Source organism: Daktulosphaira vitifoliae, unplaced genomic scaffold (assembly GCF_025091365.1).
Source record: "Daktulosphaira vitifoliae isolate Bord-2020 unplaced genomic scaffold, ASM2509136v1 Scaffold_4, whole genome shotgun sequence".
NCBI lineage: Eukaryota > Metazoa > Arthropoda > Insecta > Hemiptera > Phylloxeridae > Daktulosphaira > Daktulosphaira vitifoliae.
This window is the reverse complement of record NW_026099575.1, coordinates 39,287,212-39,312,716: the sequence shown is the minus strand read 5'-3', so window position 1 is coordinate 39,312,716 and position 25,505 is coordinate 39,287,212. Positions and strand designations below refer to the sequence as shown.

General features: G+C 26.0%; 3 protein-coding genes across 3 annotated transcripts in view; 2 read left to right on the top strand and 1 right to left on the bottom strand.

Moving 5' to 3' along the window:
• Positions 1-8,191, top strand: part of LOC126904654 (U3 small nucleolar ribonucleoprotein protein MPP10-like) — a 13,246-nt gene extending 5,055 nt beyond the window's left edge. Inside the window, exons 5-10 of the mRNA XM_050683852.1 lie at positions 2,267-2,597; positions 4,242-4,426; positions 6,431-6,580; positions 7,115-7,223; positions 7,523-7,734; positions 7,995-8,191. Coding sequence (XP_050539809.1) covers positions 2,267-2,597; positions 4,242-4,426; positions 6,431-6,580; positions 7,115-7,223; positions 7,523-7,734; positions 7,995-8,144 — 1,137 coding nt within the window. The 3' untranslated portion in view covers positions 8,145-8,191. The remainder of the gene's footprint in view (positions 1-2,266; positions 2,598-4,241; positions 4,427-6,430; positions 6,581-7,114; positions 7,224-7,522; positions 7,735-7,994) is intronic.
• Positions 8,140-11,417, bottom strand: LOC126904660 (ubiquitin carboxyl-terminal hydrolase isozyme L5). Its single transcript, XM_050683864.1, has 7 exons — positions 11,140-11,417; positions 11,015-11,078; positions 9,834-9,939; positions 9,151-9,338; positions 8,869-9,075; positions 8,703-8,802; positions 8,140-8,645 (listed from the first exon to the last, which is right to left on the bottom strand). Exons 1-7 carry the CDS (start codon positions 11,210-11,212, stop codon positions 8,415-8,417), a joined length of 969 nt encoding a protein of 322 aa, XP_050539821.1. The 5' UTR covers positions 11,213-11,417; the 3' UTR covers positions 8,140-8,414.
• A 4,658-nt stretch (positions 11,418-16,075) lies between these two features.
• Positions 16,076-23,077, top strand: LOC126904663 (splicing factor 3B subunit 6). Its single transcript, XM_050683870.1, has 4 exons — positions 16,076-16,343; positions 19,538-19,656; positions 22,587-22,716; positions 22,929-23,077. Exons 1-4 carry the CDS (start codon positions 16,311-16,313, stop codon positions 23,019-23,021), a joined length of 375 nt encoding a protein of 124 aa, XP_050539827.1. The 5' UTR covers positions 16,076-16,310; the 3' UTR covers positions 23,022-23,077.
• Positions 23,078-25,505: the final 2,428 nt, after the last annotated feature.

Genomic DNA, 25,505 nt, shown 5'->3' with positions numbered 1-25,505 from the left:
AGACTCAATGAGTAGCCCCTGCTCTGTGGTCAACTTGTTAGTGGGGTAGCCTGCAAGGACCAGAGCCACTTTTTTATCATCGGTTACCACGTCCCTGTAGGTCGGTACCCAATGAGTTTTCTTACATGGAGGTTCTTGACCCTTGTCCTCAGGTTTTTGAGCTTCGGTTCCCTTTGACTTTATAAATTCATCGGTTCCCTTGTCTCCCTCCTTTGGTAGGTTCTTCTGTCCCTCTATGATTGCTCGGCTCCTCTTCAGCTTGCGCCTCTGACTGCCGCTCAGTTTCTCAAATCTAAGTTTTAGACCCTCGATTTTGTCAGCTACTGCTCTCAGTTGATCTTGCGATTCCTGGTCTACATTTGCTGACGTTGCTATCTCTTTGGACGGTTCACCAAGTGTCCCGTTGTTGGCATTGAGACCTTCAAGTTTGGCGATTCTTCTGTGAAGAGTCGCCAGTTCACGATCTTGTTCCGACAGGTTGTCCATAGGATCCCTGATCGTCACAAGTTCGTTTTTTTGTGGTTTTTCTATGTTTTTATCCATATAGTTCCCACGAGAAATAAAGGTCCGTCACAGCAGAGCTCGATACTGTGATAAGGCTGTATACTCTATGGTGCGCCAGGTGCCATAGAGGATCCCAATGGTCACTTTACCTTTCGGCTAACTACCCTGTGACAAGTTAGCAACCCTTTCACTTGGTATGGCTGGGTTAGGGGGGCCTATTCGCTGTTAGCAAGCAGGTATGCCCAGGCCTACCGGTCCCAACTAACTAAAGTCATGACCGGCTAAGAGCAGTGGTACGTGTTGCCACCCCCACTGAAATAACTAGGGTCCACGGGGTTGTTAGGCCCGTAATCCTTGCGGATTCCCCTGCGGGTGATGGGTATTTTAAGTCATACATTTTTTTTTCGAAGGTATTTATTTATGAAAATCGATTCAATATTACTATAAAAACCATCTTCTAAATTTATATCTATGTACACCTTTTATGCAATATAATACATCCGTTTTTATTTATGTGGGGGTATGCTAGACCCCTACGCGACTGTTTAAGGGTTAAAAGTAAATTATAGTTGATAAATTAAAAAAAAATATAAATTGAAAAATTACAATAAATCTAGAAAAAAAAAGTCAGGGAATTATAAAATATTTTCGGTAAATCATCTAAATGTCATAAATTTTTATGATTACTTGAAATTTATTAAATTGATTTATTTATGTTCTTGAAATAATAAATCATTCATGGGTTCTTATACAAAATTCAAATTTTTGTACAAGGGAACAGTATACCAAATTTCTATTCTTAGTGATATGAAATTTAAAAATTAATTTTAAATTAAGATATTTCTAATATTACGATATATTGAACTTTTGTCCCAATATAGATATTCTATGGAACTCAATATTTTTGGCCTATACTAATTTTTAAGCTACATAAAAAAAAGGGGGGGGAAATATAGAAAGTTATTTTTAGTATAAACCAAGGGTTGAGAATAATTTATGAAAATTAATGACAGGCCAATATTTTATTTTCATATTTCTTCTTCATAATATAATTATATATATACAATTTATATTACAAATAAATTGAACAACTAATATATTGCACTATAATAAATTCAAGAGCACTATATATCAAAATTTGTCATATTTGACATTCTTATATAATTTATTATTATACATGAAATTTTTTATAAAATTTGACTTGAACTTAATATAAATACTAAGGACAAAAAAGCACACAATTTAACTCTTATGAAAGGTTGAACTTTTGAAATTGTTTATTTCAATAATACTTTTTTTTGAGATAAGGCCCTCTTACACTCAGTACAATATAACCAAAAACTAATGTCCTAAAAATTTGTTTTTGAAATTATAATGGTTTGAGTTCTCTGTCATCTACCTATTATATTGTTAAGATATGTTTTTGCATCTAAAAAATATCTATTTTATAAGATGCCATTGAAATTTTTAATTTGTTTTAGCTCTCCTGAAAAATTGCCTTAATTGACATATCAACTTTAAAAAAATGCCCAGAGATATATGTATTTTTTTTCAATCTTCTGAACTATATAAATACAAATTTCTGAACCTGTTTTAAACAATAATTATATAACATATGTATGAAAATAGTACTCTTTATATTATGGTTTTAATCAAACTATCTATTTGCATTATTACAGATAACTATTTTAATAATTAAATATTTTCAAGCTTAAATAGTGTTTACTTGTGATTTATATACTTTTTTAAACAATTTTTTAAGGTTAATGAAAATTATGGACCAATGTATAATGATTTTTTTGAAAACAATGTAATCAAGTCAAATAAAAGTAATGCCAGTAAAAAAATGGTTCGATTTGAAACAGATAATGAAGATAACTGTAATGAAAATAATATTGAATTGAACTCGGGCTCAAATGTTTTATCAAGCATGGAAAAACGATCGAAAAGAATAAAAGAAAGAATTGCAAAATTAGAAGAAGAAGCAATATCTGAACGACCATGGGGTTTAAAAGGAGAAGTGTCTGCCAAAGATCGTCCTCAAAATTCGTTATTAGAAGAAGCTGTTGAATTTGATGTTTGTACTCGTCCAGGTAAGAACAATTTACAAGGGTATACCCAAAGTAAAATTACCTCTTATATTACAAATAATAATATTTGTTTGCTTTATAAAATATGTACCTAATTTTAAAGTTACCAAGTCTAAACGATTAAAGTAATATGTGTTTATATTTTAAAGTATTACAATCATGTTAATGTCTTGTCATTCAATGACTGTCTTCTGCAACAATTTACGTAGAACATTATCAATGTTTAAAAATTAAAGTAATTTTATTTAAAATATATTAAAGAATTTAATTTAAAATAATTTTGATTGTACATAAAAAAATTTTAAAGAATCACAATAGATACAATTTTTACGCTATATCTTTTTAACAAAAGAAATTTCACTTCATCCGCACGTCCTTGTAGCACGCACGGGTTTTATTTTAAATAATTTACCATCAGTGACCAACAAAGCTTTGTCTACCTTTCTCTCTTTATATAGTCAAAAATTATTTATCTTCCTCAATAGAAATCAATTCAAACTTATTTGAGTAGGATATATTGAACAAATCGTCAAGCTCTACATTAAATTTACTATTTTTTTTCAATTTTATTTAAATTTTAGGTGATTTTTGAAGTTGTCTCAAAGTATCATACAATTTATTTACTTTTAATATACAATGTTGTTCATCTCGGCATGGAATTTTAGCTTTTGCCAAAATAAGCATGTTTCTTTTATAACCAATTTAAAATTCACATAATTTTAACTGCACATGTCATAAATTTTTTAAAAGTACACTTACTACCTGTCTATTGGATAGTAACCTACTTCCAACTATTTGATTGTTAATATGTCCAACTAGATAGATCTCATCTGGTTTCTGTAAATTTCTTGACTAAGAAGCTATAATACTTTTTTATTGCAACTAGTAAAATCCTTAGAATTATTTACCAAGTTCGAAGTATCAAAAAAAATGTTGGAGTTACAAAATTTTTTTTTTATATATAAGTTATTGGAAATTCAATTATGATTAAATGTTGTGTAACACATTTTGTTGTATGCTAAACGGTTAGTTATATATATATATATATATTTCTAAAAAGCGGTTGTGTTCAGTAAAAATTCGATCTTATCCAAATTTTTGTAAAACTTATTTTTTCTATGGAAAAATAATTTTAGGGGATAAGAAAGTTGAGTTTCAAAAAATAAAATTCTACTATAACTAATCCACCCTAATAGACATACAAAATTTGTATTCATATTTTCAAAAATGCATTGACTAACTTAATGGTAATGTTGAAAAATGGCTAAAATTATCAGCTTTGATGTATAGGGTAATTAATTGTTTGTTGGATAATAAATTTCTCCTAAAATAAAAATTTTGAATAAAATTGTCTTGGTTTTGTTTAGTTTCATTAATTGTTTAATTTAAAACAGATTAAATATTTAAGTACGAGATTAGAATCCATGAACCAAGGTGTCATAAAGACATATCTAACCACTAGGCCACCATACATTTTGATTCAAATTCTGATATACGTACATATAGGTTGATAATGTGATGTACAGATGAAAGAAACACAGTATTGTGTAAATTTATTAAATATTAGGAGGTCTTTTTTTTGGGATTACCCACTTAAAAATAAGCAAAAATACAATTTATATATAATTATGAGTGTATAATTATTAGCCCCAATTATAACTGAGGAAACTACATTGAAATTGGAAGATATTATTAGACAACGTATCAAAGATAAGTCATGGGATGATGTGGAGAGAAAAATTAAACCAACAAAGGCGCCACATGAATTTAAAAAACAGCTTATTTTAAACCAAGAAAAAAGTAAAGAAAGTTTATCGCAAATTTATGAAAAGGTAACTAAGCATAATTAACATAATTTTTAGAAATTTAAAGATATTTTGGTAATTTTAAATAAAATATTTTATTTACTGCTACATGTAAAAAAAAATTAAACTAATACTCCACATTTAATAATTAAGTACAGTTGATTTTTTTTATTTACTTCATATGTAGCTTGTGATTTAAATATTTCATACAATTGTGAAATAATAGTATTTCATAGATGCTTTAAATTCCATTAATATTAAGGTTAAATCAAGTGTGAGTAAGGCAAATTGAAACTTAAAGGATTTAATTAGATCTATTAAAGAAATTATTCATCATAATAACTTGAAACTTGGTAAAAATATTAGTTGATATATTCAGACCAAATTGATAAAAAGCTCATTAATTAATATTTATTATTTTAATAGTTATAAATTATTAGGAAAGAAAAGTGAAATTTATCATTATCTCTTAGATATGAGACAAAATGACTTTAATAATGCATTAAGTTAAAATACTATAGTTAAATTTAAATTAAAGCGTAAAATAAGTAATGATCTATGTATTCTTTAATTAAGAGAAAGCTCCCTCTTGCCTCCTTAAGAAACTTTGGATGTATTATGCAATTTTTAATTGGTCTATGAAGTAATTAAAAAAAAGAAAAATTGAGTGTAAAAATATTTAAAACGAGTAATCGATCTGATGACTTATTAAGTGATATTTTTCTTTAGCTATTAAATAAAAGTATTAATAAAATTAATATTTTAATATTAATATTAAATTAAAAATAAAATTATTTAGCTATTAATAAAAAATGCATTTATTTTATCACGCTCAAATTAAAACCTCACGCCGTAAAACAAGAACATATGTCGTTTTTGCAAAAAAAAGTATAAGTGAAATCTAAAACAAACATAAGTATAAATTTTATTTTATTTTTTGAAAAATTGTTTCGTGTTTGATTTAAGTATTTTAAAATACTAGTTCGCAAACATTACTACTATATTTTTTTTAAACCCAAAGAGATTATTTTACCCCAAGCATCAACTTACCCATTCCCCTATATTAGTTATTCAAATGGCCAATTTTGTAAAATCATTTACGTCATTATAAAGCTAAGGTTAGGTATATTTCTAAGTTAGTTATAAACGGTTTCATTAAATCTTTGTAACTAACGAGATGACTTAATGAAGACGTTCCTGAACTGGATTAATGTAAGTTGACACTGTGTCGCGTCGCTTCGTGATCACACTGACCCGCGCCACCTCTATCAACCGTCGCCCTATACTTTAGGTATTTGGTAGTTTGACTGACCAACACTCTGTGCCATACGCCATGATGTAAAGTCCCGCACGCCCGTCAACGACTCGCCGCAAATGATAGAGTCAAAGTGACGACGTCCACCGTCTCCGGACGTGTTGCCGTCGCCAGCAAAAGTGCCGCAACATTATGCGACGATTTTAATTAATTGTGTTTGTCTTTTGGGTTCTTTATAAAACTATTTGTTGTTGTTAATCAACAATAAACGAACCACAGGTCTTTACCATTTAACCCAAAATCGACTATTTTATTGCGACGTAAGTCGTGTCAAAGTGTAATGTAAGTTTTTTAGAACTAGAGTAATTTTGTCTTCAAAACGAGCTTGAAGTCAGTTGAAGGTCAAATAGTGCTCTATGAAACTATTCCTTTTAACTTTGGAAGGAGAAGTGTGTTCTCGAAGTATCTAATGATATAAATAATAATATCCGCGTCTCATTTCTCGACCATAACTATAAATTGTCATTAACTTGGTTGGGTTTAGACTTTAGACTGTGACACAACATTTAAAAAACTAGCATGTGGTCATGTTATATAGTTTCATTGTGAAACTAAGAAAGAATTTATTTTATTTTGTACACATTAATGGTGACTGTCCGTAATAGCGCACTATTCATTTATGCTGAATTAGCACATTATAATTTTGTGATTATAATGGTTGACTTTAATGGTGAATTTTCAAATGTAATCAATATTATTAATTTTTTTATTGTTAGGAATTCATTAATCAGAGAGAGGCAGCTAATCCAGAGAATAAAAATAAACTTGATGAAGAACCTAAGGAACATAAAGAAATTGATTTGATGATAAAAGAATTATTTAAAAAATTGGATGCACTGACAAATTATCATTATACTCCAAAACAGGTAATAAATGTTTTTTTAAATATTGTTGATGATAAACCTGCTAAATATCATAAGAAAATTAAAAATATATGGTGAATTTTACTTAGTTATTCTGTCAGATTGATTGCAGATTACTGTAAGATTGTGTAACCATTCTATCTGTAATGGTAATTTCAATGTTGTATTAATTTTAAACATATACATTTATTGATTCTTAAGTTTAGATAGTTACTGTCTATTAATAATATTGGATCTGCAATACATAAATATAGGATTTGGCGCCAATTAAGATAGCCTTATAACATAACAACGTTTTTTATTGTTTTTAATTTAATGACTTTGGAAAATAACGTTGAGTAGATACTTTTGATAATAGAATTAAATTGTACCTATGACATACATATTTACCATGTATATAACTGTTTTCTGTTTAAAATACAAAGACCCATTTTGGCAAATCTTATTATGATAATATTTAAATAACCTTTTAATAAAGTTTTATTTAAAATATGATAAAAATAAAGAATATTTAATAATAAAAAAATATTTATTTAGGCCATTCCTGAATTAAAAATTGTCAATAATCTTCCAGCAATATCAATGGAGGAAGTAGCTCCTACTACTACTACAGAAGCAACATTATTAGCTCCAGAGGAAATTCAAAGTATAAATTCATAAATAAAAATATAATTTTATGTATTTAATATTGTTATAAAATATTTAAAGGGCGATTTAAAATTTTTGAAAACAATTTTTTTTGTTTTAATTAATTTAATTTTGTATCGAGTATAATGAAAATTATGTAGAAATTTTTCCCCCCAAAAAAATAACAAATGATGAATAGCTCATTATAACAATAAATTAACAAAATACATTTATACAGTGGCGAATGGCTAATTAATCTTATGTTTCTTTGTAAAGTGAAATTTAATCTGATTAATTTAAGATAGTGATAATTTTTAGATAAATATAAAGCACCCATACTTGGTAAAGAAGAGCGCACAGACACAGATAAAAAACGTGAAAGACGAAAGAAAAAACTATTACAACATAAAAAACGTTTGATAAAGGATGCTAAAGATAAAGATTTAGAAAAAACAGGAATAAAATTTAAAAACAAAGAAAATTTTAAGCAACTGAAACTTATTAAAAATGATGGACGCCAAGTAAAACAAGTGAGTTATTTTTTGTTTTAATGTTACATTATGATAAATCTTGATTAAATAATGTTTTTGAATTTAAGAGTAATTTTGGGTAATTTAGTGAAGAGTAAATTTGTTTGTAAAATTGTAAAATTTTAAGAGCAATTAGAGCTTCATTTAGGAGAGGTTTTGTAAAAATTACTTAACTTATTTAGAGTATTAAAACATATATAAATCATTAATTACTCCAAAATATATTTAAAATACATGTATGCATGTTATAATTTTTTTAGTTAAAAGCTATTGATGATAAAAGTATGAAATCATCAAAAGAATTTTTTTCAAGATTACAAGATGAAGCAAAGAAAGAAATAGATAGGAAAAAAAGAAGTTCAAGTATAAATTATGAAAAAAATGGTAAAAAAATGAAAACTAAAATTTAAAGTAATCAATTAATATATTTTTGTATAATAAACTTGTGTTTTTAATACCTTGTTTTATTTTTTTAAACTATTTTAGCCTATATAATTCTTAGCCATAAATTCTAATTATCACAAAAGAACAATTAAAGAAAATTATATAGTAATGTTACAGCTTTAAAAATTAAGTAAAAGGAGATTAAATTAAAAATTTTAGATCGGGTGCAACATTATAGTAGTTTAAATGTATTATGAAATTATTTTGATATGATTTTAGCATAATTAATTTAACATTCATGTTTTACTCATTTTCTGTTTCTCTTTTTCAATAGTTTTAGCTTTAGCTCTTTCATATAATGGTACTAACTTGCCATCTTTAGCTAGTAATTTTAATATTTCAACAATCAATGGTAAGTAATTATGTTTACGCCTAGCATTTTCTATTCTATAACGTTTCATTTTATCTTCTTCATCAGCTATTTGCATACGAATATTATTTTCTTCGGCCATTTTAGTTTCTTCATCCTAATAAATACAGTTTTTAAGTGAAATATTAGTAAAAATTAAGTTAAATTTTTTTACCAAGTCTTCAGTTTGTAATGCTATCAGTCTTTGTTCCAATATTAATTTCCTATCAGATACAACAGCCATTAAGTTGAAATGTACTTCTCCTTCTTTATACCTTTAAATAAAATACTTTATTTAAAAAGAAATCATACAAAACTTAGTAAAATAATTAACTAGTTACTTATTTATTCTTTTTTCAATAAAAGGTTTTGCAACTTCAATCCAATCAGTATTAGGCTTTATTGGCCCTAAATCAATAGGACCTTCTTTTAAACCATCTAATTCATAGAGGCGACCATCAATTGGTACAATAGCTACAAAATGATAAGCCTCATCTTCTTTAGATTTAGGTTTAGCACTATCATCAAATTCAAAAATAGAACCACTTCTACAATATAAATTATGTTATTAATAAAAATATACATATATGGGATATGAAAAAATGAGTAATAAAATGTAATACCTTCCAAATGAATTGTGAACAGAACGTATTTTTTGTGAATTACTCAATGTTAGACCTTTCATATTAGCATCAAACTTTTGAGAAAATTCTTTAAACTCATTTAAAGTGCTACCAAGATCAATACTTGGATGACGACAATTAAGTAAAACACTCAAAATAGCTTGAGTTGCACATGCATTATTTATAACCTAAAAAAGAAATTTTTTTCATTCAAATTTGTTGTTTTGTTTAACTGATTAATCAAATTAGGGATTTATATATTACTTTTTCAAAAATTACATTTTGTTCCATTACACCAACAGTTTTAATTATTAAGAAATGATAAATTTTGTCAAGGTCTTTTTAAAATATTAAAAATAAATTTTTTATGTTTTTATGAATTCAAAATTCATAAAATGTTATTAGTTATTTCAAAAATAATATTTCATTGAAATACTATTTAAAAGAATATTATTCTTTAATAATTGTATACATAGATACATCAATGGACCTAAGCAAAATATTTTATGATAATCTAAATTACAATGATTATAATTATAATAATTTAATTTAAAAAATAAAATGTAATTTTTTAAAAATTATGTTTTTAAAGCCTAGATAAAATTTTATGGATTTTTTGTATTCATTATGATTTTGTAATTGAGACATAATTTAATAAAAATATTCTATTATTTAAGTCTTACCTGTTGAGCAAAAAAAATTTTATCTATTCTTGAATCTTTTACAATTGGTCCATCTGGTTGATCATCCCCAATCCATCGAAACAAAAATATTAAACCATGAACAGGCCTAAAATTTTATAAATCTTATTTTTATTATTATTTTAAAATAGATTTTTTAAAAATTCTTTATATACACTAAAAGTTTGAAGATAAAAAAAAATGTTATAAATAATATTTTTTATTGTTTTAAATTTTCAGAAATAATATTAAAATTAAAGTTGACGCACTTAACCAGAGTTATTAAAAATGTGTTATCACTAATTTTTTATTACATATTTGTAAAAACATTAATCAGGGGACGTAAACAATGAAAATATTACACTAATGATTAGTTTTACGATTAAATAATGTTATTAAAAGATTAATTTTGAAAAAAAATACATGATACGTTAACACATTAAGTCTCAAATCAACTTTAACTTATCTTTTTACATCATGTAGAAATTTTTAATTTGTTAATATAGTTCAAACTATCAATTTGTTAATATAAAAATTAAAATTGAAATCTTAATTATTTCTTTTTTTTAATATTATATTTTTGATCACAGACTAGTGTACTTTAATGTATTAAAATATTTGAACTGTAAAAACATAGTGAATTACATAGAAAGAGTTGATTGAATTTGATTATCATAAAATTAAGTTTTATTAATTACTAACCTAATATCATAAAGATACGAATGATTGGTTTTACAAAATATGAAAGAAAATTGTTAATTTACTAAGGTTAATATTTTAAAACTCGTATTTTTGAATACAGAACTTACTATAATAGAATTGATAACTTGTAACTAATATTATTTAAAATTATAAATATAATAATTTTATATGGTTATTCTATAGGTATTTTTCTACAATGTATTTGCTGTAGTTAAAAAACATGTTTTTAAGTGCCTTAAATATATTTTAACAAACATATTAGTAATATAACAGTTAAATCTGTTTCACTCTGTATAAAGTTTACATTTGTTATAAACACTTAGTTTATATTATAATTCAATTTTTAGAAATTATCAAACAATTAAATATATAATGATTAAATTAACTCTTAAATGTAAGAAGAAACAGTGTAAATGATAAAACACAATCAATATAATATAAAATATTTACAATTTTAAAAACTATATTTTAGGCATACTTACTTAATAGAATCAAATAAGCTATTATCCAATGTCCATAATTCTTCAACTTGAGCTCCAGTTACACCTAAAAATAATTATTTTTAAAGTAATTAGTAAAAGTCATAATAGAGTGAATACTAGTTTACCTAATTCACGGATTAGTTCGGTGAATACTCCTGGATCGCTTTCTATGAGACACCATCCTGCGGTGTCTGACATATTTGAATTTAGTGATATAACCTAATTGTCAATTACCTTGCAAGGATAATTATAGTTGATAAAAAGTGATTTATAAATAATATTATATTAACAGAAGTGATTCTCTGATATTTAATAAATTTTAACTAAATACGTTCAGCGTTTTCTATCTTTGATAATTATTGATATAGTTATATGTAAATACATGTTTACTATGTATTAAGCTTCTCAAAAAATAAATGATAAGGTATATAAAGGCCGTGAATTAAATAATAAATTATGTCGACATTTTGTGGCGCTATCTACTTATTACAGTTAATACATTGTTCAAGACAAATAAGTAATAACGTACCAGGATAGGAATGTGTAGAATAGCCGAAATTTTACCACAGAAAATATAAAGATTAATCTTATCTGTGATATTACTATCAAACCGTATTTTACCAAAAAAAATTGATCGTATTTTAGTCGATTAGTATTTCAACTGTACTGTATTTTAATCGAATAGTATTTTAAGCCGAAAATTGTATTTATTTTATAATTGAATCATTACTTTTACTAATAACTTTTTGACTTTGATGCGAAGCTGAGAAAATATTAATTTTACCATGAAGTGTATTATTTATTTACTAGAGTTCAAATGTTTGTACTATTAAAATCGACACTAAAAACAGTTTAAAAAAATACTCACTTGTTTTCTTAGGAATTTTTTTTTATAATGAATCATTTAGAGGCGACTAATGAGGTTGCGTCAGGTGAACAGCCGGTGTAAAATTTTATAAAAAAGTATGAAGAGTGTTAATCAGAACTGATATAGAAAAAGTGATATGAGATAGGAATAGTGTCAGATTTATAATCGTAAAATTAATTTTCAAGGAAAAAGTATTGAATGTAATAAGTGCCTATGCACAGCAAGTAGAATGTAATGAAATAGTCATGGAAATGTTTTGGAGAGAGATGGATGAGGTGATGCAAGGAATATCTGGTAATGGAAATGCGGTGACAGTTGAATATATGAATGGACATGCAGGTAATGAGAAGAGAGGATATGAAAGAGTACATAAAGGATATGGTTTTAATGAGAAGAATGAGTCTTGAGAAGAATCCTGGATTTTGCAGTATCGTATAATGTTGCTGTATTTAATACTTGTTTTAGAAAAAGGGAAGAATATTAATTGATTATTTTAGGTGGAAGAGAGAGGGTAAAGCAAGTAAAAAATTATTAAATTATCCCGGGCGAGAGTATAACTTCACAACACAGACTGATGGTAATGGAGTATTGAAGTAGTAGGAAGAAAATATACAAAAACAGGAAGAACATAGGAGGAAAATCGTGAACCCGGTGGTGGAAATCGAAAGAGGAAAATGTAAGAGTTTTTAAAGACGGTTAAAGAGAGAACGGTCTGGAATGTCGAGGGAGACATAAATGTGTGGAATAGATTTGTTTGTCGTGTAAAAAAATACTGCAAAGGATAGTGTTTAAGAGGTATGATGAGTTAGGATAGTATGATAGGTTAGGAATAAAGGAAGACGAAAGAGAAGTCTATAAACATGAAAAAGTAAGAGGAAAATAGTCTAAAGATATCACCATTTAAGGTGTATTTATATTCGTATTGCAACTATAACATAGTAACATTTAAAATACAAACACATTTCTTTATTTTCTTTATAGTAAAATAAAAAATTATAAGTGATACTAATAACAGTACATTATATAGTATTTAGTCAAATCTAAATTTCTTTGTCCAAAGCCTTTATCCATTGAAATAGTTTCTTTGTAACTTCATTAATCCTATTATTGCCCGACTCAACCTTTTATTCGGGCATTTGTCTGTAATATGTCTCATAGTCTGGCTGTCATTTCCACAACCACATTCTAGGCTATCCTTTAATTTCCACTTAAACATCATATGTCCACATCTTCCGTGTCCAATTCTTAAACGGTTAAGAATCACCCATTCTTGTCGTGGGAGTTCAAACCCTTTAACTTTTTGTGTAGAATCCTTAATCAAATTTTTATGTAATGCCGTATTGCTCAACCATTCCTCCTGCCATTTTTTAGCACTGCAGAACTGCTACTGTATGTATTAGTTCTCTTGCCTTGACCCATGTTGATTTCCTTGACTGTAGTCTTATCTGTATCAGGCACATTTTCTAAGTATTTGTAGAGGATTAAGTTTCTATAGGCATCGGTCTTAATAAATAGTCTCACTAATACTTCATTTCTTCTGATTTCTGGTGTTGCGATGTTTGAAAGAACTGGCAGCCATGGTATTGGCATTGATTGTACTACTCCGCTTATTAACCGTATAGCACTGTTTAAATGCGTATCCATCTTTCACGAGTAAGCGCTATTCAACCAGACTGGAGCTCCATATTCCACTGTAGAATAAACTAACGCGATTGTTGTCGTTCTCTGAGTAGTAGCAACTGTCCCCCCATCCAATTCCAGCTAGTTCCTGTACTAGGTTAACTCTCGTTTGAAGTTTCTGTAGTTTCTCAATAAGGTTCCTAAATGATCGATCCAATGTTACTCTCAAACTCTCTACTTCAGTGTAAAATTATGGTTTACTTTTACTCCGTTCAAGTGGATATTGAGTTCCATGTTATTCCCTTAAATATAAGTGCTAAAATATATAGCATAAAAACTTGTTTCATTTTTTGTTTGCTAGACTCATCATTACACAATTAGATTGTTGTAACACTTAAAATTCATATCAATACAAAAATATTGCATTATCAATAATGATCCCTTCAACAAGCACAAAAAAATTATAATATCAAGTACTGCACTAAGCAGATAACTGAATATTTTAGTAAATTCTCGCTAGAAGCGCTAAATGTATAACTTGAACGAGAATTNTTGAATGTAATAAGTGCCTATGCACAGCAAGTAGAATGTAATGAAATAGTCATGGAAATGTTTTGGAGAGAGATGGATGAGGTGATGCAAGGAATATCTGGTAATGGAAATGCGGTGACAGTTGAATATATGAATGGACATGCAGGTAATGAGAAGAGAGGATATGAAAGAGTACATAAAGGATATGGTTTTAATGAGAAGAATGAGTCTTGAGAAGAATCCTGGATTTTGCAGTATCGTATAATGTTGCTGTATTTAATACTTGTTTTAGAAAAAGGGAAGAATATTAATTGATTATTTTAGGTGGAAGAGAGAGGGTAAAGCAAGTAAAAAATTATTAAATTATCCCGGGCGAGAGTATAACTTCACAACACAGACTGATGGTAATGGAGTATTGAAGTAGTAGGAAGAAAATATACAAAAACAGGAAGAACATAGGAGGAAAATCGTGAACCCGGTGGTGGAAATCGAAAGAGGAAAATGTAAGAGTTTTTAAAGACGGTTAAAGAGAGAACGGTCTGGAATGTCGAGGGAGACATAAATGTGTGGAATAGATTTGTTTGTCGTGTAAAAAAATACTGCAAAGGATAGTGTTTAAGAGGTATGATGAGTTAGGATAGTATGATAGGTTAGGAATAAAGGAAGACGAAAGAGAAGTCTATAAACATGAAAAAGTAAGAGGAAAATAGTCTAAAGATATCACCATTTAAGGTGTATTTATATTCGTATTGCAACTATAACATAGTAACATTTAAAATACAAACACATTTCTTTATTTTCTTTATAGTAAAATAAAAAATTATAAGTGATACTAATAACAGTACATTATATAGTATTTAGTCAAATCTAAATTTCTTTGTCCAAAGCCTTTATCCATTGAAATAGTTTCTTTGTAACTTCATTAATCCTATTATTGCCCGACTCAACCTTTTATTCGGGCATTTGTCTGTAATATGTCTCATAGTCTGGCTGTCATTTCCACAACCACATTCTAGGCTATCCTTTAATTTCCACTTAAACATCATATGTCCACATCTTCCGTGTCCAATTCTTAAACGGTTAAGAATCACCCATTCTTGTCGTGGGAGTTCAAACCCTTTAACTTTTTGTGTAGAATCCTTAATCAAATTTTTATGTAATGCCGTATTGCTCAACCATTCCTCCTGCCATTTTTTAGCACTGCAGAACTGCTACTGTATGTATTAGTTCTCTTGCCTTGACCCATGTTGATTTCCTTGACTGTAGTCTTATCTGTATCAGGCACATTTTCTAAGTATTTGTAGAGGATTAAGTTTCTATAGGCATCGGTCTTAATAAATAGTCTCACTAATACTTCATTTCTTCTGATTTCTGGTGTTGCGATGTTTGAAAGAACTGGCAGCCATGGTATTGGCATTGATTGTACTACTCCGCTTATTAACCGTATAGCACTGTTTAAATGCGTATCCATCTTTCACGAGTAAGCGCTATTCAACCAGACTGGAGCTCCATATTCCACTGTAGAATAAACTAACGCGATTGTTGTCGTTCTCTGAGTAGTAGCAACTGTCCCCCCATCCAATTCCAGCTAGTTCCTGTACTAGGTTAACTCTCGTTTGAAGTTTCTGTAGTTTCTCAATAAGGTTCCTAAATGATCGATCCAATGTTACTCTCAAACTCTCTACTTCAGTGTAAAATTATGGTTTACTTTTACTCCGTTCAAGTGGATATTGAGTTCCATGTTATTCCCTTAAATATAAGTGCTAAAATATATAGCATAAAAACTTGTTTCATTTTTTGTTTGCTAGACTCATCATTACACAATTAGATTGTTGTAACACTTAAAATTCATATCAATACAAAAATATTGCATTATCAATAATGATCCCTTCAACAAGCACAAAAAAATTATAATATCAAGTACTGCACTAAGCAGATAACTGAATATTTTAGTAAATTCTCGCTAGAAGCGCTAAATGTATAACTTGAACGAGAATTGCTGATGTCTCTTTGATTATACAAAATACGTTTCTTTGAGTAATATGTCTTATCTATAATCATGTTATGAACGATATGATTACTAACCATTCAGTACATTATGCGGTCTAAAACAATTTTCAGTCCACCTGTAATATTCAAATGTTAAATATTAATATTTGTATATAAAATTTTTTTTTGTTTAGAAGTGATTTTGACCTTTTTTTTTTTGCGTAAAATAAAATCTAATATATTAAGTTAAAATATTGCAAGATTTTGATATAAATAAAATATTTTAAAATGGCTCTTGCTAGTATGCAAAGAAAAACTAATGTAAGTATTATTATTTACTCTAATAGTTTAAAAGCCATTAAAACTTAATTTAGTAGAAAATTAGCACTGAAATAATTATAATAATAGTTATAAATTATAAGTTATAATACATAGGCAGCTGTCATAATGTACATCTTGTACATACTTATATTATTAATTAATTTTTTTCAATATCTAACAAAAGATATGTTTAAACAATAAAATAAATTGTATTACTAATATAAATATTAAAATATTATTGAAATTTAAGTAATTTATTTTTCCTATCAGAAAATTGATACAGTTTCTAATTTTTATATTTTATTAATATATTACTACTGTTAACTATGTTATTTTATATATTATTTTTGTTATTTAATGTGGGTAATATTTAGTAAATTATAGGTATAAATATATATTATTGGCTAATAACAACATATACAACTATCATATTTTTTCATAATTTTTATGAGTTATCATAAGAAGATAAATGTAATAAAATGAATATTTGATAAATAATTTTAATTTTGTAAGTAATATAATTGCACCTAGCTACAGATACATAGAATGTTTTAAACCATATATTAATATAAAAAATAGCTTTCTGAAGGAAATAGAATTATATTTATCCGTTTTTTAATAGCAATTAAAAATAATTCTTTCATAGAGAATGCTCACAAAATGTACATTTAAAAACTCAGCACAGTGGGATCGCGGCACTGTGGTGACGTGGCATCGTTGGGTCCAGTATAGATCTAATCTGACAGTGATTAAAATTACTATCATAAGAAACGCTTCGATGCAAATCTGTATATAATGTTTAATTCTTAGAAATTGGTGGATAATTACAAAAGCAACATCAACTATTTCCTTAATTATATCCAGATTAGTAATTCTTAGATTCAGTGAGAGCTGAGAAAAAGTGGCAAAAGACATAAAAAAAAGCTAAAAGAAAAATTACTAATTCTACAAAATATTTTCATTTTAGCCTTTTAGTATTGTAAAATTAATATTAGTCTGTTATCTAATATTGTAATGGATTTTTTACTTAAATTTAAAGTCTAATTTTTACTTTTGATTAATATTTAATAAAATATTGCAAAATAAAGTGCTTTAAAAATTTATTTTTAAAATGCTAAGAAATTCATTACACTTATGCCCTTGATCCCCTCTCCTATTTATCTCCACCTTTTCATTTGTAGTATAATTTGGTCTATATATTTCATGTCTACTATGGTTTAAGACTGAGTTACAGTAAGACAGAGTATATAGAGTACGAGTTTTGACAAAGAAGAACATGAGGTAGGTGAAATGAGGAAATCAGTGACAATAAGCGAGAACGTGATAGGAGAGGTTAAATTTTTTAATTTTTATGCTTTTATGTATATAACTGTTTTATTAAAAGTTATTTATTAATAAAGTAATATACAATTTAAGTATAAATAAATAATAAATAATTCTTACATTTTTTTGTTTAGGTATTTACAAAATATTTATTATGAGTAAAATAAAAAATGAAATTTTTTTTTTTTTTTTTTTGAATTTTTTTTAAATTAAAATGTTCACAATAAATCTAAACTTTTTTTAAACTATGTGTTTTCTTAAACTATGTATAAGAGTAGTACTTACATTTATTATAATATTTCTAGAGTTTACATCATTTTCATTTATTTCAAAACCATTATTACTAGTAGCTAGTTGTAACCTTTTCTTTTTAATTTGTGACTCGCCAATGTCCTCTTAATTTCCAATTTCTGTTGGCGTTGAAGGTTTTAGTTTTTCTTCACATTGCTCATTTTGTTATTCAGTTTGTTACTCTTCTCATGTTAAAGCTCTAATTTTTTTAGGCAAAGATTTGAGTGATTTGTACCTTAAATGTAATGCTGCTATTTGTATACATTGTTGTCAACATATTTTTTTTCTTTTAGTCAGATCAATAAAAATAACAAATTTTATTTATTTTTAGATTTATCATCATACTATTTGCCTTAAAGGAAACAATAGATTTTTAAATATTTTCTAGATTTAACTTGTACATATGACACAATTTGGAAGAGGGGGTTACTCCTAAACTTAGCAAATATTCTGAAATGCAAAATGACCCGGGTAAGCCAACCTCCATTCTTTTTCAACTGAACAACAATAGAGAAACTAGCAGCAAATTAAACCTAATAGTGGTTGGTGACACAATATCAGTGAAATAGCACCAAATTATCTAGCCATTAAACTTAACAGAACTTTAACTTTTAAACAACACCTATAAAGGGCAAAAAACAAGATGAAAACACAAAGTAATATCATTAGCAAACTACCCGGAATAAGCTGGGAGTTTAGGGCAAACACCCTATGTATTTCTGGCTTGGCATTAGTGTACAGCATTGCAAAATACTGCCCCTCAGTATGGACATAGAGTGCTCACACTAAAAATGTTGACGTATAACTTAATTATACTATAAGAATAATAACAGAATGTGTCCAATTAACTAAGTTGCAATGGCTATCAGTTATCCCATACGTAGAAGTTTATAGATATGCAACAAAACTCAAAAATGATACAGAAAATACATAACTCTCCAAGCCTTTCAATTAATGATGACATGTATAATGTACCAAACAGAAGACTGAAATCTAGATATCCTGTATGGATGTTAAAAAATAGTATAAGTACAGTAGAAGACTTATGGACACGTTTTGGAAGGATGGAATGGTACTGAGTAACCATTACACAAGTGGTCAAACCCAATTAGTCCCAGGTTTTGAATACCCATGTATTGCACTTTACCCCATAAGAACCAGACAGGGTAGGTGCAATTATTTAGTGTATAAATGGGAATGATGGACTTATCTCTCTGAAAATGTAGTCAGACTTAGACCATTAGACATATTGATAAGGAATGCCCAGAAACAATGTTTATTAGAGGAACATCAGGGTTTCACATAGGCAAACAGGAAGCATTGGATTGGCTAATTAATCTTAGCATCCTCTTATAATACCTAACACCTACTTTTATATTGTTATTGTTATTATTTTTATTTTTGTTTATTTTATTTTATTTTATTTGTCTTTGTACATCAATACTATGCCATATGCAATAAAAAAAATAGGAACTAATTTTAATACATGACAAGAAACTTACAATTTAATATATAATTTACATAAAATATACACTCAATTTGAATATTATATTTTGTTAAAAGAATACTGTTATTTTCAGGTGAGATTACCTCCAGAAATAAATAGAGTTTTATATATTCGGAATTTACCATATAAAATAACAGCTGAAGAAATGTATGATATTTTTGGAAAATATGGAGCCATACGTCAGATTAGAGTGTTAGTATGTTTATATATTAAATTAAGTTAAAAAAAGTTAATAAACATAAAACAAAAAATTGAGTTATCATATTTAATCAGGTCAACAATCTTCTGTTTTGTTTAATTTTGAAATACAATAATAATAATTTCAAAATACAAAAAAAAAAAAGATGTGCTATAAAAAAATACACTAAAAATAATAAAATACTTCATAAAATTATAATTAGAATAAAATCAATTTAATACATTTATCCATAGGAAATTTTAGTAGTTTATTTTTTTTTTTTTCAATTTTTAGTGAATGTTTTAAGTATTAAGTTAAAAGTTGTTGATAAAGCAGGTAGACAGAAAGTTCATTTGGGTTTATTCTAGTACTTGTTAACACCACTGAAAAGTCACATGAAAGCAAAATACACTCTTTATGTTTACTTAAAAAATATATTTTTCCAATTATTTTGATATAAAAACCATACTACTAAGCCAATTTTAGTTTGTTTTAATTTGATTTGGTTTATATTAAAATTTTGGTATTATTTTTTTTAAAAAATCATTATTTATGTAAATTGAAAGTATATCTAAATCTATATCTAAATTATAATGTATAAAAATTATAAATTAAAAAAGAAGATTATAGGCTTTGCTGTGCTAGAGCTCAACTATAAAATGAATACTTATGTATTAATATGTAATAATTTAAGAAAAATATTCATTATACATACATATTTTCTTGTGTATTTTTAATAAATTATAGAAAAGTAATCATATTTTTTTATTGACATTTGTGTATTATCACAAGTTTTAAAACTCATTAAATTTTCAATGTTTATAGAAGGCTGGTAAAGCTGAGTTTTTAATGAAATAGTGGTTGATGAGCATGGTCATTTGCCAAGCAAAAGATTAGTTTGGTAATTGGAGTTTAGATGGTTAGTTTATCCTTCTATCTTGATGGACTAATCATCCATCCCAAAGTATTAATAGTCAAGAAATCTCCTACGGAGTAGGTCTCTATGGCCTTTAATGGGCTTAATAGAAAAAAAACTTTTTAATAACATGAATGTGTCAGATAAAATTTGTAAGCAATGTAAAATATTTAAAATAAAAAAACTTAACATAATAGGGACCCAGTATAGTTGAATTCAATATAGATTGTAATTTTTTATTGTGCAAGTTCACTTTAATTTTTTAATTTGATATAAATCTTAGAAATGCGAACATTTCAGAACATTTTTTAAAGTTATAATTTAGTATAGTATACTAAATTTTTTTTTAATTTTAATTTTGTGTATTATGTATATAGTTACGTTAAAACCTTATCTAGACTTAAGTTTTTAGAAAAATTATAAAAATATAAAAGTTATTGTCTTATATTATCAATGAAATTTTTATTAATCAATTAATTTTTTTAAAAATATTTAAGCAGTTTTAAAATTAAACAAAAAAATTATAATTTGCATTTTATTAGTTTCTCAATTTCAAGACATTTTTCTTAATAGCTAAATTTTTTGAAATTACAAAAACTAGATTAAATTTAGGTTCTGTAAACATATAGATCTTTAAATTGGTGAGTAAGAATTGAGAATTGCTATGTTAAAATATATTATAGTAAAACCAATACCTCCTAGTTATATTCCAATTAAATTATTTTTTATGCGCTTAAATTACGATCCGTGTAATATTTTTAAGTTATATGGAGGAAGAGTTATAAATCAAACTTATATCCTAATTTTAGGTATTGGTATTGCAACCAAATAAATACATTTACTAATAATATCTATCAATATATCTATATTATGTTAGTTGCTATTTATACAGAATACCCCACTAAGTTTAGACACCTTTAATAACTTTTGAAGAAAATAATTTTCACAGTTTTGGACTATATTTAATTTTTTATTAGTTATTTCTAATAAGAAAAAAAATTGATTTCTCAAAATAACCAATTTTCAGTTCTTTTATTTAAAAAATGTTTGATGGATTAATAATAACTTTAAGATAAATACTTTTTAACATATACTGTGGATATAAAACATTATTTAATAATATTTTAAATAAAAAGATAACTAAATAATTGTGCTAAAAATTTAATAATGTAGTTGAATTTTATTAATTAATAATTATTATTATTAATTTTTTTTTGAGAAAGTGTGTTCTTAGTTTTAGCCAATATTTTGATTATTTTTATCAATATTTTTATTAGTCTTTAACAAAATTATATTGTTTCTTTTTTTATTTAAATATTATTTACAAGAAATAATAAATCAAAAATTGTTTGTAATGTTAAAATAAAAAAAGACGAATTCAAAACACTAAATAATAGGAAATTTCCATAAAAAAAGAATATTGCAAAGGTTTAATTATTTTTTACCATGAAGTATTGACTTAACAAAAAATTGTAAAAATAACTTTTTTGTATAAATTTACAATATTTATAATATTAGCTGTAGCAATTAAATATAATCTGCAACCTAAAAAATGCAAAAAACTAAAAAATTTCATATTTTTTAAAAACTTGGAATTTTATGCCCTGTTAATCAAGTATAAAAATATTTTTAAATTATCTTTTACAAATAGGACAAACTTCAGGCCATCCTCCTTAAATTGTAAGATTTTAAAAGTAACGGTAATGTTATTGTTTATATAATTACATATTTTAATTGTCATAAATTGTTATATTTAGTTTCTGTTATAAATTAATTAAATAAAAATGTATAAGAGAAATATTAATTATTATTTATATCAGGATTTTGAATTTTATTAGTGATAAGTATAATAACTTTTTGGATAGAGTCTAAAGCTTCTTTTTAAATAAATCTAAATATAAGGGATAATAAAATAATAAAAGATTGTTCATCAGATTATTTATAAATTTTTTAAACTAATTGTAAAAGAAATATAGTAGGATGTTTATTTATTATTGGTTAAATTTAAAATGTATAATTTTTATTTAGTGGTAATACGCCTGATACCAGAGGAACAGCTTTTGTTGTATATGAAGATATCTTTGATGCCAAAAATGCTTGTGATCATCTATCAGGATTTAATGTCTGTAATAGATATTTAGTTGTTTTATATTATCAGGTAATTTCACGTTTTATCATACAAATATGATATGTTATGACATAAAATATTTAAAAGTTTAAAAATGTTGAATATCATTTATTGAAAATAAAAAAAGTATTCACTGTTTAATGAATTTTAAATTTAAAAAAATGTTAATTAAAAGTAACACTTTTATTATAATTTAAGTTTTATTTTATATTATTTAATCATACTAAACTATATTTTTACAGTCAACAAAAGCTTTTAAAAAATTGGACACAGATAAAAAGAAAGCAGAATTAGAAAAAGTAAAGATGAAATATGGCCTTAATGAAGATAATTAAAACTTAATATTTAATTGTATAATTTTAATTAATATATTTATATCTTTTACATTTCATCTTATTTTACTTTTTATTAGTATATAAATACATAATTTTTGCCCTACAAGTTTCATGTTGACAAATTAAATATTTAGTGCTATATTTAAATTGGAATAAATTAGTGAGTGTAATGAATGACCAGTTATCTTTATTTTTTCAAAATCCACTTTTATATTTTCTAATAGAGAATCATTATTTAATTGTTTGGTGTTATCACTGGGCATATCTGTCTACTATAAAAACTATTTTTTTATAATATACAACATTATACATAAAGATTAGTATTAAAATTATTTAGTTTTTTGTATTTTCTGAAAAATTTCAAATAATTGAAATAGTTATTGCATTGTATAATTATTATAGCCCATTCCTAAATCCAGTATACTAAATTTATAGAAACATACTTAAAAGGACAATATTGGGTACAACAATCTCAATACATGATCAAAATTGTTATTTTTAAGATTTTTACCTACTTGTATGGAATTAACTTACAATTTATTTTATTACTTCATAAAATGTAAGTATTATAACATTTTGTCTTAACAGTGTCATTCGTTTATTACAATCTACTCAATTACTTGCAAATTAAAAATAATTTCTTGAATGTATACATTTTTCTTTATTACCAATTATTAAATACTTTTTCAGTTCAAACATTAAAGGTGTCAACTTTATTTTTTTAAGTGGCAATATACATACGTATTTAACCAAGTAATAATATTGAAAATGACTGGTCAATAATAATATTTGCACAAGTACTTCGTAAATTACTGTGATACAAGTATAATTATTTTAATCATTAGACATTCCTCGATTGCACTTTCCATACCAACTAGGTATAAAAATCTTAATAATTTTTAAAGTGCTTATATATTTTATTCTTAGAATGTCATGATTTATTAATTCTGTGATTGAAAGTTAATTAAGCATTATTATTCATAGATAATACTACAAAAATAAATCATTTTTCTTTGTAATTAATTCATTTTTTAACCCTATCTGTTTGTTACTCCCAGTCTATAATACTCAAAATATTTTGGTAACATGTTGTTATACAGATAATTTTGTAATACGCTTAATCAAATAGATTTTTTGAGCAACTCTTTGTTTGGTTTTTTTAGTTAAAGTAAATCATTAAACTTAATTCAGTTCTGAATATTTCAGTTGTAGAATCTTTTTAAACACCAAAAGATACTTAGAAATGATAACTATGATTTCTATTTAGGTGATCTATTACAATAAAAATTTAAAAAAAAATATTGAGCTCTTCTAATAAATTTATTGTAAACAGTAGTTATAAAATTTCCTGACTGCATATTAATTTTAACAATACCATTTTTTTAATTCTTATAAAATTTTCTATTTAATGATGATAATATTAAACTTGGAAGTTGAGCTAAAAGTCATGGCAACAAATTCAACTTATTTTTATTATATATTTTCAAAAAACCAACTTTAAATAATCAAAAAAATAGGTTAAAACTAACATTTTGTACCGATTATTTTTAAAATACTAAAAATCAAAATCAGTATTAATTTAAAAACAATTTTTTGTTTTTAATTATTTTTTTTATGTAAATACTCATTTTTTAATAATTAGTTATAATATCAAAACTTAGAAGTGATAGAAAAAGTTTCAGATTTTGAAACAGTGCGAAAAGTTGATTAGAAAAGTATATTTTAGATTCCGATGAAAGTTCCTTGTAGACTAATGTATTTAATCCTAAGAAAAAAATTTTTTTTAATAAAGTATTGCATCAAGTCTTAATTTTTTAACATATATTAGTCTATATTAGTTTCATTTGTGTGTCTGTATCTCTCCACTCGCCACGTGTTATTTCTCGCGTACCCCGTCGTCTATGGCCCTGACTAGACTATCGTAACGCATTCACCCCACCCCGCTCCCCCACGATGGTAACACTATTACTGTATCATTTTATTTTTGTTTTTCATACCCGTACATGCGTGCGTGTCATCAATATTATAGTTATAATTTAATAATTTATCATTTAATATTATAATTTATCAACATAAACAAATTTTTATTGTTTATTATTAAGTACAATCATTTAAATATTTAAATTTGTTTGAGTTAGTATACATGTTTAATACACAAGGGATTACAAATACAGGTTGATAATTGTTAGCTTCGATGCGAATCTGAGAAGGTATTGGTTTTACTATGATGTGTTTATTTTATTTTTTTTTTTTGTGTCTGTTACCACTTTTTCTCAGCTCTCACCGAACGGATTTCTTTCAATGATACGTCAAAAGATCACAAATCGTATCTAGTCGAAGACATTACCCTTCAAAATTGAAAAAATTTCCCTCGTTCCCCGTAAATGGGGGAAACCTCCAAAAAAATTACAAATTTAAAAATCGCTAATTTTCGAAATTTTTTCAATTTTTTTTACTAAAAACTGCCGTAACTTTTTCAAAAAT